Source organism: Solanum dulcamara, chromosome 11 (genome assembly GCF_947179165.1).
Source record: "Solanum dulcamara chromosome 11, daSolDulc1.2, whole genome shotgun sequence".
Classification (NCBI taxonomy): Eukaryota; Viridiplantae; Streptophyta; class Magnoliopsida; order Solanales; family Solanaceae; genus Solanum; species Solanum dulcamara.
This window is the reverse complement of record NC_077247.1, coordinates 61,278,949-61,294,776: the sequence shown is the minus strand read 5'-3', so window position 1 is coordinate 61,294,776 and position 15,828 is coordinate 61,278,949. Positions and strand designations below refer to the sequence as shown.

Sequence of the window (15,828 nt, the reverse complement as noted above, 5' to 3'; positions counted from 1 at the left end):
ATATGAATAATTGATTGATATTGTAGTCCTAAAAGAAACAAGAGTGATATTCTCAGACAATTTCCTAAACATGGACGACTATTCAGGAGAAATACTCAGCTTACATTTATCAATTTATAATTTTGTAATATTTAATTCATATTAAAATATTTAATTTATAATTAGTTCTCTTTTGATATTTATGTTAAGTGATTCTTCAATTTACTCATCTTAGTATGATGCTCCATTCTAGTATCATAAGTATTTTTCTTTTCCATATGAATATTCTTATATGCAACTCTATTTCTTTTCTCCATGAGATTTACTTTCTTATAAACCTGTTCTTTTTATGTTTGTTATTCTTACAAGTAGTGTAGTCCCAGTTTGAACTTAAACCAGTTTCCACCAGGTATATGTTGTTGTAGGCATTGGGGCCTACTATGTTAAGGTGGTTGACATGTTAAGTGATTCTTCAATTTAGCCACGTACCTTTGTAGTTATTCTATAATTAAGGTATAATTTTAGTGTTTTTTAATTCTACAAAGAAAATCTATTTTTTAATTTGGGAAGCGATTAGCTACACGCATGCGATTTAAAGTGTGCGTGAAGATTATGCAACAATATTTGTTTAGTTTAAAAAATAAATAGATAATTTATCCACTTATGTCTATTTTTTCCTTACTATTAAATAATATTTAATATCTAATATATTTTTCAAAGCATTAAATTTAATATATTCAAAGAATAATATAGTAAAAATATTTTGAGCAAAAAATATAGTAGAAAATAAAATAACACATTCCAAATAATTCTGATAAAAAACATATATTCCTCTTATGTTCATCTAATTTCTTAATTTATTTTGAATTTTCTGCATTGTGGTCCTTTTTCTGTATTTCTATGTTGCCTACATTTATCTATTTTATAGTTTTGTAATATCTAATTAATGTTAAATTATTTAGTCTTTAATTAATTTATTTTTGATTTTTCTATTAGTAATTCTTTAATTTAGCGTACATTTGTAAATATTATTCTATAATTAAGGTATAATTTTTAAATATAATACATTTTCTGTATTAAATAAAATGAAAAAATAAATTAAAAGACATAATTCTGAAAAGCAATTAGCTTAAACGGTAAGCTACAAGTAAGTAAATATTCATTAATATTGTCCTGTGTTTCTCAATGTAAGTATATGGTGGTCTGGAATCTTGCATATATCCATGATTCTTGACAATTGTAAATAATTTGTGCTTGATTAATGTTCTAAAAATAGTATAAGGAAAAAAAATGCATTCTTTAATGTTAAATTATTTAGTCTTTAATTAATTTACTTTTGATTTTTCTATTAGTAATTCTTTAATTTAGCTAGGTACATTTGTAAATATTATTCTATAATTAAGATATAATTTTTAAATATAATATATTTTCTGTATTAAATAAAATGAAAAAATAAATTAAAAGACATAATTCTGAAAAGCAATTAGCTTAAACGGTAAGCTACAAGTCCGGCCCTATTTATATACCAACATTCCAATACAATGCCATTTATTGCCGCTCTTCTTCTTCGCTTTCTCTGTCTCAAAACATGTCGATATTTTCCTGCTCCAAGTAAGTAAATATTCATTAATATTGTCCTGTGTTTCTCAATGTAAGTATATGGTGGTCTGGAATCTTGCATATATCCATGATTCTTGACAATTGTAAATAACTGAATCTGGGCATGTTCCTCTCTTCTCCTTCTTCTTCTATGGAATCTTGCATGTTGGTTCTAGCATATCCATGATTCTTGACAACAAGAATTTTTTCGACAAACACACTGTTTAATTTCTCAACTTTCTTGCATTGTTGCATATTCTTGATTACTGAATCTGGGTATGTTTCTTTTTTTCTTGGTCCCGTGTTTATGCTTTCTTTGTGGGTCTTGCATATTGGTTATAGTTAGTCGATATATTGTTTATGTGGCTTAATTTCTCCTCCTAATCTGTTTCTATATATTGCCAACACTTTTTACTTTCACTAATTTCCCATGTTTTAGTATCGCCAAGAAGTACCTTCTTGTGTGGTTTTCCTGTTTAAAGATATCTGACGTTCACCAGGTGTTTGAGAAAATGTCTTAGCTAGAAAAATCATAATCTATTAGGTAAAGTTTGAAATTTAAGAACCATTTCAGAAACAACTAAATTCATTGTACTATGATGGTACAATGAATTATGACTGAAGGGAACGGTTTGAAGGGAAATACAAGACTCAATGAAGCCTCCTCATAATCTGGAGGGCAAATTCCGGCTGAAAACAATTCAGGACAACAGGATCAGGATGCGGACAAGACCAAAGAAACGGAGACAGTTACCTGTTACAAGCTCTTCTCCTTTGTTGATTCCACTGATATAGTTTTGATGATAATTGAAACTATTGCAACTATCGGCAATGGATTGTCCCTTCCCATTATGACAATTCTTTTTGGAGAATGGACCGACTCCTTAGGACAAAAGCAAAATAACAGAGATGTGCTTGGGGTAGTCTCCAGGGTTATGCTTTGAACATTTTTTAAATATTCTACGTCCTTATTTTATCTATTGTTGATTGAGTTACCCTCCTGAAAATGAGATCTTCTAATTATCTGTGTAATTTCATATAGGTTTCATTTGAATTTGTCTACTTAGCTTTGGGATGTGGGGCAGCTGCATTTCTTTGTAAGTTCTCATTCCGCCTTTACTAAGCATAGGCAATTTTGAATTATTATTGAAGTTAAATTAATATGAGTGTGTTGTTCAGAGGTCCCTTGTTGGATGATCTCTGGTGAAAGACAGCCTTCTCGAATAATACTATTTTGCAGCAAGATTTAGCTTTCCGTGACAAGGAAACCAATATGGGAGAGGTGGTGGGGCGGATGTCTGGTGACACTGTTCTTGTACAAGACGCAATGGGGGAGTAGGTACTCATGCTGAAAAAGCAACTCTACTAAGCCCTTCTTTGTGAAACCACTACATTGTAAATTGCTTTCTACATAAAAGATCCTTTGTGAGGATATGATTGCTCTTTCTATACTTGATATTATTTCCTTAACTGCGGCAGGTAGGGAAATTTGTACAGATGATATTAACATGCCTTGCAGGCTTTGTCATTGCATTTACCAAAGGCTGGCTTCTCACACTTGTTATGTTATCCATCATTCCTCTACTTGTCATCTTTGGTGGAGTGATGTCCCTCATCCTATCTAGGATGGTGTCCCGTGGACAAGATGCTTATGCCAAGGCAGCAACGGTGGTTGAACAGACAGTAGGCTCCTTTGAAATGGTATGTCATAAGTTTAAATTATTGTGATGCCCATGCTCTGATGAAATTTATATTGGGAGTAAAACAATCTTTATTTCAATTTCTTTTCAGAAAATAACCACCAGTAGATGAGATGTATCTTGTTTCCTCCTCAGGCTGCATCTTTTACGGGGGAGAAGCAAGTTGTGGCCAGCTATAACGAGTCCCTAATTAAAGATTACCATTCAGGGTCAAATGAAGGGCTGGCAAGTGGATTAGGTCTTGGGTCACATTTTGCTATTATGTACTCCAGCTATGCTTTGGCTATCTGGTATGGTGCAAGGTTCATCTTGGAAAAAGATATATTGGTGGTCAAGTTCTCTATGTTTCTGACACGAAGCTTCTCCATTAAGTAGCAAGCAAATTACTTTTTAAGGTACACTAATTTAACTATGCATAAGTTTGAGAGTGATTATACTAGATGCACTTGGTGTTTTTATAATAAACTAATAATAGTATAAGTGTACTAATTCGACGGGGCTTCTCAAAGCTTGCAGTTGGTGATGGGGTTGGACCTAACGGTAACTAACACTACTGTTCATCATCTTCATCGGCAGAAGACTGCCGGAATGGCTTCACCACCGCCGGTGGAGCTTCACATACCACCGGACCGTAATAAGAACATAGCGGAAGAAGCATCAACCTTTAATCCAGCTAAGAGTACTTTGAATCTGCAAAAAAATACTGACAAAGCAGTAGCAATTTCAAGTAACGCAGGATTGATTCGAGTTGCAACATCACAAAATCAAACCCACAGCTCCTCCAATCTGCAAAATACACCTGCGAACACTGTAGCACTTTCGGAAGAACAAATCGCCTGGGTTCATAGAATCATATCACTCGAAAAATCTAGATTGATTCGAGTTGAATCAAATACTGGAGATGAATCTCCACTTCCTAATCTACATAATATCAAATTTTCAGAGAATTTCACCATGCCAAACGCGTGCCCTCCACAGGCGAATGAAGAGAAGACCTTCACTGCGCCGCCGGAAATTCGATCTCAAATTCGACCTACTTCCGGCGAGTTTCGAGCGGCGCTGACCACTGGGGTTTGTTCCCCACTTCAGGGCGCCCCTACCACCAAAGTTTCAGATCAAATGGCTGGCGAAATCATACAGGAGCAAATCTCAGGTGAGGTCGCCGGAGCTCCGGCGAAGTTTTCAGACCAACTCCAATCACAAAATGGGCGCTTCAATGAACTGAACAATCCCCAACAGGTGAGTTCTCTCGAATCTAAGTCTAACAATTCGAATATCCAAAACAATGCTACTGGAGACAGTGAAGTCCAAAACAATGTCGAAAAATCTCGCAATCCAAATTCTGATAATTCAAGGGGTACTCGACTTGTTGAGATGCAAAATGTAGAATATCCCATTCACAGTACTGTTCCATTGAGTTGTAATCTTGAACTCGCAAAAGAAAATTTGGACTCTGATAGTAAGGAGGCTGCCGGCATCAGCTGTGCTAGCTTAACTTTTGGTCTGGGAAATAATGAGACTCAGCTACATGTTCAAACAAATAACAACAATCAAGAATATTGTGTCAATGAGGTAGAGTTGGGACAAACACATAAACGAATGGACAAAGCCACACACAGCAGGGTGGCTACTGTAAATTCTGCCTTAGCACAGCAGCAGCACCAAAATGCTGAGAAGCACAATCATCACAATGGTGATAAAAATGCAGGGCAAGCTTACATGCTGCAGGAAAAGCACACTGCAGGTAATTCCAAGTTTTCTAATTTACCTAAACAGGATTTTAATGTGTTGAAACATATGGGAACTCAGTTGCATTTCAATACAAAAGAGCTCCAAGGTACTGCTGCTACTAACCCCATGCAGGAAAAAGAGCTTGCTATTCCCTTATAGCAACTGTTTGCATTGGTTATTATGGTGAAAACTTTTCTGTTCTAGCATCAATTTTGTCCAAAATGAAGGGTTGTTGCTTTAATCTAATTAAAATTGGCATTATTCTTTTGCTTATGTGTCATAGTTGACTCAAATGACATGCATTCAAACAATTGCTATGTTGGTGATCTATGGTTCTTTCGCCATTAACTTTTATCATTTTTTGGGTTTAAAGATATTCATGTATTATGATGTATGAATTTGTGTAGGTGCATTGATCATGATTCTGAAGATGTACCAATGACATTTAACAAAGTTGCAACTTGACTACATTTGATCTGTATGTTGTGAATAGTGTGCAGAGATTTGCATATGCCACTGTTTGTGATACTTGACTTCATATAGTTACCTGAAAAATATTAGATCTTATACCTGTAGAAGTGCTCCCTGAAGCTCAATAATTGGCGCTATTACTTTTAATTAGTATGTCTTAAAAATAGGTTCTCAACAAAATGGGGATTCAATGAGTAGTTAAACTTGTGCTTGTCTTACATTTTTTTATTTTCCTATTGGTTTATCTTTTTCTTTTAAAAGATTCAAGGGCCTTTTCTGATGAAAAATGTTGTCAATAACTTTAAACCTGAAAACTTGATTCAAACAGATATACTTAGCACATGGTAAGTAACAGAAAAACTTTTTAAAGATTCACTGCTATACTGTGGTGTTTGGTCATTCTTGTTGTTTCATCTTAAACCCAAAGGATTCAGCTATGGGTTTCAATTTTTTATTTTTAGTTTTTTTCACTCATAGATTATGCATATTTTATTTTATTTTTCTAAAATAAAATTGTGTTTTTTTTTCATGTTCCAGGAATTTGCAGTGATGAGGTCTATTGGAATGGTTTTCCCTTAATGCTTTGACAGGCAACAACTCTTCAGTTGCATCTGCATTATCAAGGTCGGGTTCATGATTAGCTTTGGTAGTTCTTCATTTGTCTTGTTCTGTTGTAATTTTCCATTCCAAGATGAATTTATTGCAACTTATGTGAGTATAGTGTTATAAATTATTGTTTTCTGAGCTAAGGCAAATTAATGAATAGAAATTGCATGTGTTTGTTCATTTGATAATCTTGAATAGCGCAGAAAATCTTTTGTTCGTGATCCAATTAGATGTTTTTTCTCGGGAATTACATATTGTGGCTATTATGCTTCTTATCTCCTACTTGACGTTTTGTATCATGTAGAATTTTAAGTTGAATCTCTAAAGAACTAAAATTTAAGATTGAGTTTCATCTTGAAAATTCACCTTTTCATCCGATAAGTTACTTGACTGTGTCGTTTACTTTTTGGAAATCCTAAGTTAAACTTTTAATGTCATTGCAGTTTCATTATTCTTATACTTTTACATATAAACAAAGTCTCTGAAATTGTTAGATCCATGTTTTTTTTGGGAAATGATAATCCGACATGAGATCTCAATCACAGAGGATTATCAAAAAGCTACATTTCATTTGGATGAGTCATTGATATTTGTTTTGGTTATCTTGACGCGGGTTGAGAGATTTCTCTACTAGAAACTATGTAAAAGGAAATGATCTGCGTAGATATATCGTTGAAGTTAGATTTCGAAGAAGATACTAGTGATCCTCATGTAGCCAGATTCTTCTTATTTGATAAGTAGACAATGATATAAAAATGAAATCCCTAAATTTAAGTGTAGTATGTTAGAAAATTGTATAAATTTAAATATCCCTGATAATTTATACACTTGTTTGTCTGAAAGATTAATTTTTAGAAAGTGGACTATATATTTATATTTCCTCATGAAGGTGTTTTTTGCAGGTTTAAGAATTTCTTATTTCTTTTCGAGATATATTTTTGATAGATGGTCTTATTTCTTCTCGAGATATTTTTTTGAAGGTATGCCCCAAATATCATGGCCACGTGGATTGGCCAGGGTCTTCTTCGGCTAACTTTTGGCTCAACTTTATCCCACTGAGGGATTCTTTCCTTCTTTAATTGATCACTTTAATTGTGTTCTATTATCTTTTGCTCATGTTATATATGCAATCAATTAGACATGAGCAAACACATTATCTGAAACTATTGATGATTTATGTGTCAATTGACTTGATGCATTAACTTAATTAGCTTGATCCTCTTAAAACTATGAGCAAACACACTCTGAGTAAAAATAATTCAATGAACATGAAAAAAGAAACTATCTGTAAATGTCTATGATTTATGTGTTAATTGTGTTAGTGCATTAATTTAAGCAGTTAGATCCTTTTTCGACCATCAAACTTTTTGGGGAAAAATGATGAGATGGTCATGGTACACCACTTGAAGGATAAGCAAGAGAAATTTCTTCCTCTTTCTTGGGTCCAATATGATATTTTGGGATTTGAGAGTAAGGCATCATGTCTCTAGACCATATGCATGATATGGAGGCAATTGTCTTCTCAGATCCTCCTATTTAGTAATTTTCACCCCGAAGCAAATTTTCCATTGATTTTATATTATCGTTCAAAAAAGTTGATTCGAGTGCTATAAGATACTTTATTTTTCATCAAACAAATGAGTTTGCAACTCTTTGAGAATGAAGGCTCTCTCTCTCTCTCTCGTTCTGAACATGTAGCCATGAAAGCCTGAGAAGAAATTGAGGCATTCCACCTGATCAAGACGGAACTACAGGATACGAATTTCACTGTTTTATATTGGAAAATTACGCCGTGTGTAAAAGAGTAATTTGTTTATGTACAAATATTGTGTTTTGAATTTCCTTAACATAATATGAACTTTTGAATCTCCTTGTCAAAAGTTTTGGCTTCGTCCCGGCTCATGTTAGTCTTTCTAAACAATGTCCTATAATTGAAAGTTATAGTCTATTTAGCTAAGTTTAGAACTTAAAAGTGTTTATTTTAAAGAGTTCGACCAATTTGTTTTGAGCAATAACATAATCTATTGTTTATAAGCTAAACCCAATTTTACTTTATTTTAGTGTGTGACACCAAATCACTTTTTAAAAAAAATATTTTAATATTATTTCATTATACTAAACTTTTAATTTAACATTATATAAATTATATGTTTTTAATTAAATCTCTTGTATACTTAATTAATTTTTATGTAATATTTTTATGATATTAATGTTAGATCTAAAACTTAGCTTTTTATAAATTAATTTTTTTATATATGACTTTTTTTAAAAATACATTTATGTTAATTCTACTAAAAATTATAATTGGATAGAACTATACTTTTATATTAAACGACTATAAAAGAAACGAATATGATTTATACATGGGAATGTTTTAGAAAAAAATTATTTTAGGAATTGAGAAAATATAAATGAAATAAAAAATATTAATATAATATTCAATAGAGAGAAGAATACTGAGAGATCATTCTTTTTAATGTAAAATTTAATGGGTTGAAGTTGATTTACATTAAAATAATGCTAACAGTATTTTAGTATAAAATTTGGTGTTATGGATTGAAGATGCCCTTAACCGGCTTTCGAAAAATGTGATAAAAATAATTAAAAATTATATTTGAAAATTATATTTGGTCATATATTTGACTTGAAAAAAGTCAAACTAGAGAACGCTTCTTCAATTTTTTTTAAAATAATCAAATATATTACCAAATTGCTTGTTTTATCTTTTTTCTTTGGAAAAAAGTGACAATTTGTGTGGATAACTTGGATCTTAAAATTATCCGGTTGTAATAAAACGACAAGTATTTTTCTATTCTTAATTTAGAGATGTGAGATTTGAGTATAACTATGAATTGGTAGGGAACCTTTACCTTCAAAAGTAAAACTGCGCTGCAAATCTGAATTAGTTGAGCTTCAAAGCGAGTATGAGACATCGGATGAAAAACCTAAAAATGAAAAAGGGAAACAAATAAAAGAAAGAGGAAAAATTCGGTCCTTAAAATTTTGTTTTCGGTAAATTACTCAATTAGACACGTGAAATTGAAGCGATATCTTTTTAAAACCCCATTGTTTGTGGCGAATGTTTACTGGCGCACTGCTTGTCCGGCCCCAATTCCCTAGTGGACGGCCTGTGTCGCTTGCTGCAGCAGCAATAAAATAGAAGTTAAAATCTTTGGCGGCACTACTACCTCACTACTCACGTTCTCCTTCCCATTTTCGTGCAAATTTAATATATTCTTCTTCCTGCTCTGCGCCAGCTGCTCTCTCTTTTCGGCACCTCAAAAGGTATGTAAACGCTTTCGCAATTACTCAACCATTATCCTTTAAATGCGAATGTTAGGTTTATTTATTTTGCTACCTTTTGCAATTTTCCGTTGTTTATTTTCTGTGTAGAGTGGTGAAGTAGAGAGCCAAGGGTGAGTATGGGAGCTTTTTCAAATGAAGAACTCAGTTTCTCTTCCAATTTCAACTTCGCTTCCTCTCAAGATCTCAGATTCTCTAAGCAAATCCATGACAACGTCCACGGCAACATCTATATTGATCCGGTATGTCGCCGTCTCTCACTCTCTGCCGGCTGTTTTACCTTATACATTTCTGTACATGCTTATACCTGCGCTGGCTGTTTAAATTTAGAGATATTTGCCTTTTCTTTTTTTTTTGGTTGCTAAGAGCAATTTCAAATGTGTTTTCTGTGGTAAGTCATTGCCAAAAGTGTACTCCTATTTTAGAGGAAATTGATAATATCAATGGAATAAATGAGAATTCAATGGGTAAGTCATTGCCGAAATTGTACTCGAGTATTAGCCATAATTGATAACTGTCAACTGAATTAATGAGTTCAGAACTACTTTGAGTTTCAATTCATAAGTTTTTGTTATCCATAATTTTCCTAAAAGCCTTTAAATGTAAAAAGTAATTTAAGAATGTGTATGCCTAAATTTTGATTCCGTTTCATTTAGTGAAAGATTAGTGACCATAACAATTAACTACACAAGATGGAATTTTCATCATTCATGATCTATTCGAAAAGCATATCGAGGTCCAAATTCATAAGTTTGTTTTACTAGGATTGCATGGATCGATCTCACAAGAAATGAGAGTAACAAAGTGTTTTCCGACATTGTCCTTGTTTAACCTGTGATGCAGTCCTTCAGCTTTCAGCCTAAAACATGTATTTATCCAATAGATCAAGATATGTTATTCACCCGTATTTTATTTTTTTACTGTGCGAGTCTTTACCAAGCAAGAGAGACACTAGGGTGTGACGGTTACTATTTTCTCATTCTGATTTCAGATCTACACTCTTATTTTTCATTATTCTTATACATGTTCTTTAACTTCTTATTGTGAGCTTAGTGCAAAGTACTGGAAGTTTATTCTTTTCTGAACTTTGCAGCTGTACTTGAAGTTCATTGACACAGAACAATTTCAAAGGCAAGTTTCCTTATCATGTACTTCTAGTAGCGTAGTAGTAGTGGTAGATCTCAGTTTACTGCATGCCGATTGTAAATATATGTACTTTGTCTGAGTATCTGTATTTATATTGGCTGCAATCTGCCTTTTTGTCTGATGTCCATCTCTTATTTTTTTTTATTTTTTTTTTCTGTTCAACCCTTTCTCATGAGAGCTTTTACTGAATTATTGAACCGTTTTGTCTTTTGTTTTCCAGGCTTCGTGATCTGAAACAACTAGGTAAGTTACTAGCCCTGTTCCCTATTTTCATACATAGTCGCAAGCTTGTTTAAGCTAGAACATCAAATTTTAGCTTTGTGATTCAATATGGGATTTGAAGAAGTATTCTCATCTATCATCTACATGTCCCCTGAAATGCTTGGCATCCCAAATTTTAGTTCTTTGATATTACAAAATTATTACTAGTAAAATGTGAGATGTCATAAAAGACGTTAGTAGCCTGTATTTAATTAGTCTGAATGTAAGTGATTTTGGTTAGCAGAACTATGATAAATTTGATAACTATCTTTGCCTCTTTAACTGTTCTGAAACTATCTGCAACTTTCAGCTTCACTTTGTGAATAGGAGTGTCATTTGATGCCCCTGAAGAATGTATCTATTGCACACTTGCTCGATGTAAATAGTCTGTTTCAACTTTAGTGGTATCTGATTTGTGGTTGCATTTCAGACTGTCTTGGGATCCTCGTAAGGTCTTAAGGAAATTGCAAGATATCTTGTTTCTTAGTGTCCTATGAAGACATATGCTATATAGGTTATTCAAATTCTGGATATTCATTTAAACGATGGCTTAAGAATTCATAATTAGCTTTTAAATACCTGCATGCATATCTCCCATACAAGCCTCTTGCAGAGGCAGAGGCAAGCCCAGGGGTTACAAGCCTAGATGCAAATTACAAAAAGACAATATGGTCTCCTATTACTCAATGGGTAAATTTCACCTTCTTTTAAAATGAGATCCATGTTATCTGTTTGAGAACTTTAAATCATCCATCCACTCAGTATTGATGCAGCCATTGGCTCTTACTGTTATACTCAATGTTGGTGGAAACCTTGTAACTCCAGGAGCTAGCAGCCTGGTAGTGACTTAAATTTGTTACTAACATGAGCTCTTGTATGCACTTTAAGGTGTGGCACACATGGTCTATCCAGGAGCAGTGCACTCTAGATTTGAGCATTCCCTTGGAGTGTATTGGCTTGCCAATGAAGCTGTCCATAAGCTTAAAACCCACCAAGTATGAATTTGTGTACACTATTTATTTTGGTTTCTCAACTTGATACTACTTGTGGTATTCTCATTTTACAGGGTATGGAGCTAGGAATTGATCACTTTGATATACAAACTGTGAAACTTGCAGGTAAGTGATGTAGAATGCCTTGTGCATGAATAGTTCTTGCCTAATGCAGAATAAATGATGCTTCCCTTCCATTATGGTTGAATTTCTTAGGTCTTCTACATGATATTGGACATGGACCTTTTAGTCACTTGTTTGAACGCGAGTTTCTTCCTCAAGTTCGCAATGGATTGGAATGGTAATATTTTTCTGTGGAAGGAGTTCTGTTATTTAAATACCTCTCAAAGATATATGTCACATTCTCATGCTATTCGATTTTTCTTGGCTAATAAGAAATGAATTTATTTCTAATTCTCCGCAACATACTCGATGTTAGCAGAAGCTTCTTACTTTTAATTAGGGCTTGAAGCGATCAAATAAAGAAGAAATGGGTGAGTGGTAATGCTTTCATATTTCCTTCTTGGATGCATGTCTTTAGGAAAACCCTAGTTTTGTCTTTTTAACTCCAATAAATCAATATGTCTCAATCCCAAACTAGTTGGACAGTTTTACCACTTAATTGCAGGAAATAAAGTTAATACTTATAATATGTATTATGTGGTGGAAATCCTAAAGTTGTAATTTATCATGGTGAAGGACCTTGGCATATGGTGATTTTGTTTAGTTGTTTCCAATTGTTCGTGTCTTCTCTTGCCTGCAGCTTGTAGTGTAGATATTGAGAAAATCTTTCCTAGTTAACTATCTTTTAATTTTTTGCTGTTCAAGTTTCTTTGAAGCTTCTTGCACTCGCAGTGAGGTGATGTCATTGTTATGGCTAGTGCATATAAATGACCTTCTTGTCTTATGTTGTATTTTAGGTCTCATGAGCAAATGTCTGTGGATATGATTGATCACATCGTTGATGAGCGCCATATTGATATTGATTCAGGAACCATTAAAAAGGTCAAGGTAAGATGAATTATTTTGATCTATGCTACCTTTGGTTTCATCACAACATGCCCAAACTTTGTAGGCTTAGAAAATAGCGTTTATCAGGTTCAAACTTATGCATAAGAAATAGTGCTTTGTCTTGATCTCTTTCACATGTTTATGTACACCATTGACAAGGTACGTCTGACATTATGCGATATGAGAATGTTAATTTGCTTACAATATATAGTATTTGTGCGAACTTGTATTGTCTCCAAAAGCAATTTGAATTTGAGGTGCTTCTCAAGTATGGTAGACATGTGGAACTTCGGATGATTTCAGCTATTTGCTGAAAGAGAATTTGTACTTTTGGAACTAAAACCTGGAAGACATAGCTTCTTTCATTAAATTCTCATGAGCTACTAGTAAAGATAAAGCTTCTTCTGATTTGGAATGCTCTTATTTACAATGCTTTTCAGTGGTAACTGATGTCAGATCTTAGTAAATGAATTCTATGACCAAGTTATGACTATGGTAGTTGAGATAATGAAGTTATTCACTGTCCATATGAGTTAATGTTTTTCATGCAGCTAAAAGCCGATTGATTGTAAATGCCACAAGTGATAGTTAGACTTGTTTATATTGTAAGCAGAAAAAGTTCTGAACGTGGCCTTTTGACATCTATATTTTACAGGAAATGATACTTGCTAGTTCCAAGTTTGCATTGACAAAAGTAAGTCCTTCTCTTTCTAGCACACACAGTTACCAGGAGAAAAATGTGATTCTTGCAATTTGACTGTCTTCATTTGACATGCATTTACACTTCAATCTGGTTTTTTTTTGAGCTTTTTATGATTGCCTTTTCACTTCAAATTCCAATTTTAAACTTGTGCACTGTCTCAATTTGATTGATTGATATGTAGAGCTCAAGGGAGAAACAGTTCTTATATGATATTGTGGCAAATGGTCGAAATGGAATCGATGTTGACAAGTTGGTTTCTCAACCATAGATTATTCTCTCCTTTTTTTCACAATTTATTCCCCCCCCCCCCCCCAGTTTTCACTGAATGAAGCTTTTGTTGGTTTGCAGGTTTGATTACATTGTCCGAGATAGCCGCGCGTGTGCTCTAGGATGCAATTTTCAGTTCCAGAGGTCTTTTCTTTCATCTTCTTGGTTATTGTTAATCAGCATCTTTTCACAAATGTCTGAGAGAAAAAAAAATCTTTACCATGAAACTGTCTTCATGTTCTGTAGGTTAATGGAAACAATGAGAGTTTTGGGAGATGAGATATGCTATCGAGCCAAAGATTGTTAGTACTCAAGTCTTACCAGAATTTAATTTATTTTTGTTTGACTTGTGGCCTTACTATTTGTGTGGACAAAATTCTCAGATTTAACCATCCACAAGTTATTTGCCACACGAGCTGATCTACACAGAACTGTTTATACTCATGCTAAAGTGAAGGTACATAGCTAATTTGACGAAGTTGTGCACTGATTCTCTCACCAGCATATCTGAAATGTGGAAGTTATCATTTTGTATGTCATTTATAAGTGTATGCAGAGGCTTTCAATTTGTTATCCCATCATTGTACAGGCAATAGAGCTTATGGTTGTTGATGCACTAGTGAAAGCAAATGATTATCTACAGATAGCATCTCATATAGAGCATCCTTCTCAATACTGGAAGGTTGGCATGGTCTTTTTCGTTACCTTAAACCTCCTTAATACATGGAACCATGAAATTAATTTCTGTGTATGTGGAAGTAGTTAGATGACACCATTTTAAAAACCATCGAGACTGCTCCAGACCCAGAACTGAAGGAATCTAGAGATTTGATCCTTCGCGTTCGAAGAAGAGATTTATACCAGGTACTGAGGTTATCTAATGGGTGTTGAATAAGCAGGTTATATGAGATTATGAAATGTTTGAAGTTTACGGTCAATTCTTGTTTCTGCACATTGCAGTTCTGTAATGAGTATGCTGTCCCAAGAGACAAAATAGAGCATTTCAAGGATGTCACGGCACATGATATTGTCTGTTCGCAGGTAGCTAACATATGGTATTCTCTATTTTTGGGAGTCGTTAGTAGTTCTATGGTAATAATCATTATCTTACAGAAAAGTAGCAGTGGGAGACTTAATGAAGAGGATGTTTCTGTGAGCAATGTCCGGATAGATCTGACTCGCGGGAGGCATAATCCTCTTGAAAGGTTTGTCAAAATGGGTCACCCTATATAGTTCTTGCTCTTTCATGGGTTTTCTTTATCTTTTTCCTCCAGTTTTATTATTATTCTGAGCCTTTCAATTTTATTATTTTTTGTATATTGGTTGGACATTGACCCTCTGCCAGAATCCATTTTTTCAAGGTACAGACTATGGCTTCTATAAGTTTTGAGTATCAAAGTCTATTCAATTACTTTTCTTTTCTGCGTTTCATCTTTCCTGCCCTCACTCTTAGTGATTTGATTGAAATTCAGGATTATGAAAGTGACGAGAAGTTCTCTATACCTGATGATCGCATCAGCCACTTGCTGCCATCATCATATCAAGATATGATTGTGAGAGTGTACTCCAAAAAGCCCCACCTGGTCTGTCCAGATAAAGACTGCATTTATTTTTTGTATTCCTATCCATTAAGTCTGATCTCAGTTTTTTTATATCCTACTCAAATTTTCAGGTGGAAACTATTTCTGAAGCATTTGAAAATTTCCAGTTAAAGACTTATGGAATAAAAGCACAGGTCCATGCAACACCAGAGAAGAAAAAACGCCGTATATGATATTTCCCCCAGTCATCACTACAAAATATATTCTACAGTAGATATATTTGATTATAGTATATCTCAAGCAACATATTACAGCCAATTTGTACAGAAGTCTTTAAATGACACGTTAAAGGGCTCTAAAGAGATACTACAGTTTTTTGTAAAAAGTTGCTACCGTTTACTGGATGTAATAATATCCTCCCATTACTCTCAACAGTTTTCTGTATCCTAGCGTTACGCAAAAAATGGATTCTTGGTATAACCGACTTCTGAATATTGCAGTAGCTCATGCTTCCATAA

The 15,828-nt window shown here is 33.8% G+C and overlaps 2 protein-coding genes across 9 annotated transcripts; both read left to right on the top strand.

The window, feature by feature from the left end:
• Positions 1-1,389: 1,389 nt before the first annotated feature.
• Positions 1,390-7,959, top strand: LOC129874124 (uncharacterized). Of its 8 annotated transcripts, none has more exons than XM_055949356.1 (8): positions 1,390-1,590; positions 2,153-2,498; positions 2,621-2,675; positions 2,758-2,917; positions 3,098-3,279; positions 3,370-3,673; positions 3,788-5,022; positions 6,018-6,266. In XM_055949356.1, exons 7-8 carry the CDS (start codon positions 3,801-3,803, stop codon positions 6,065-6,067), a joined length of 1,272 nt encoding a protein of 423 aa, XP_055805331.1. In that variant the 5' UTR covers positions 1,390-1,590; positions 2,153-2,498; positions 2,621-2,675; positions 2,758-2,917; positions 3,098-3,279; positions 3,370-3,673; positions 3,788-3,800; the 3' UTR covers positions 6,068-6,266. The 8 variants fall into 8 exon arrangements, with proteins under 8 accessions (XP_055805331.1, XP_055805334.1, XP_055805330.1 ...); XM_055949359.1 differs by having other exon boundaries at positions 3,058-3,279; positions 3,414-3,673; XM_055949355.1 differs by having other exon boundaries at positions 3,058-3,279.
• Positions 7,960-9,169: 1,210 nt separating this feature from the next.
• Positions 9,170-15,828, top strand: LOC129873730 (uncharacterized). The gene is made up of 20 exons (XM_055948898.1): positions 9,170-9,371; positions 9,480-9,631; positions 10,483-10,520; positions 10,756-10,778; positions 11,685-11,791; positions 11,863-11,914; positions 12,005-12,089; positions 12,709-12,799; positions 13,455-13,493; positions 13,684-13,751; positions 13,851-13,913; positions 14,016-14,071; positions 14,153-14,226; positions 14,359-14,451; positions 14,532-14,633; positions 14,730-14,810; positions 14,883-14,974; positions 15,115-15,130; positions 15,242-15,352; positions 15,442-15,828. Exons 2-20 carry the CDS (start codon positions 9,509-9,511, stop codon positions 15,541-15,543), a joined length of 1,416 nt encoding a protein of 471 aa, XP_055804873.1. The 5' UTR covers positions 9,170-9,371; positions 9,480-9,508; the 3' UTR covers positions 15,544-15,828.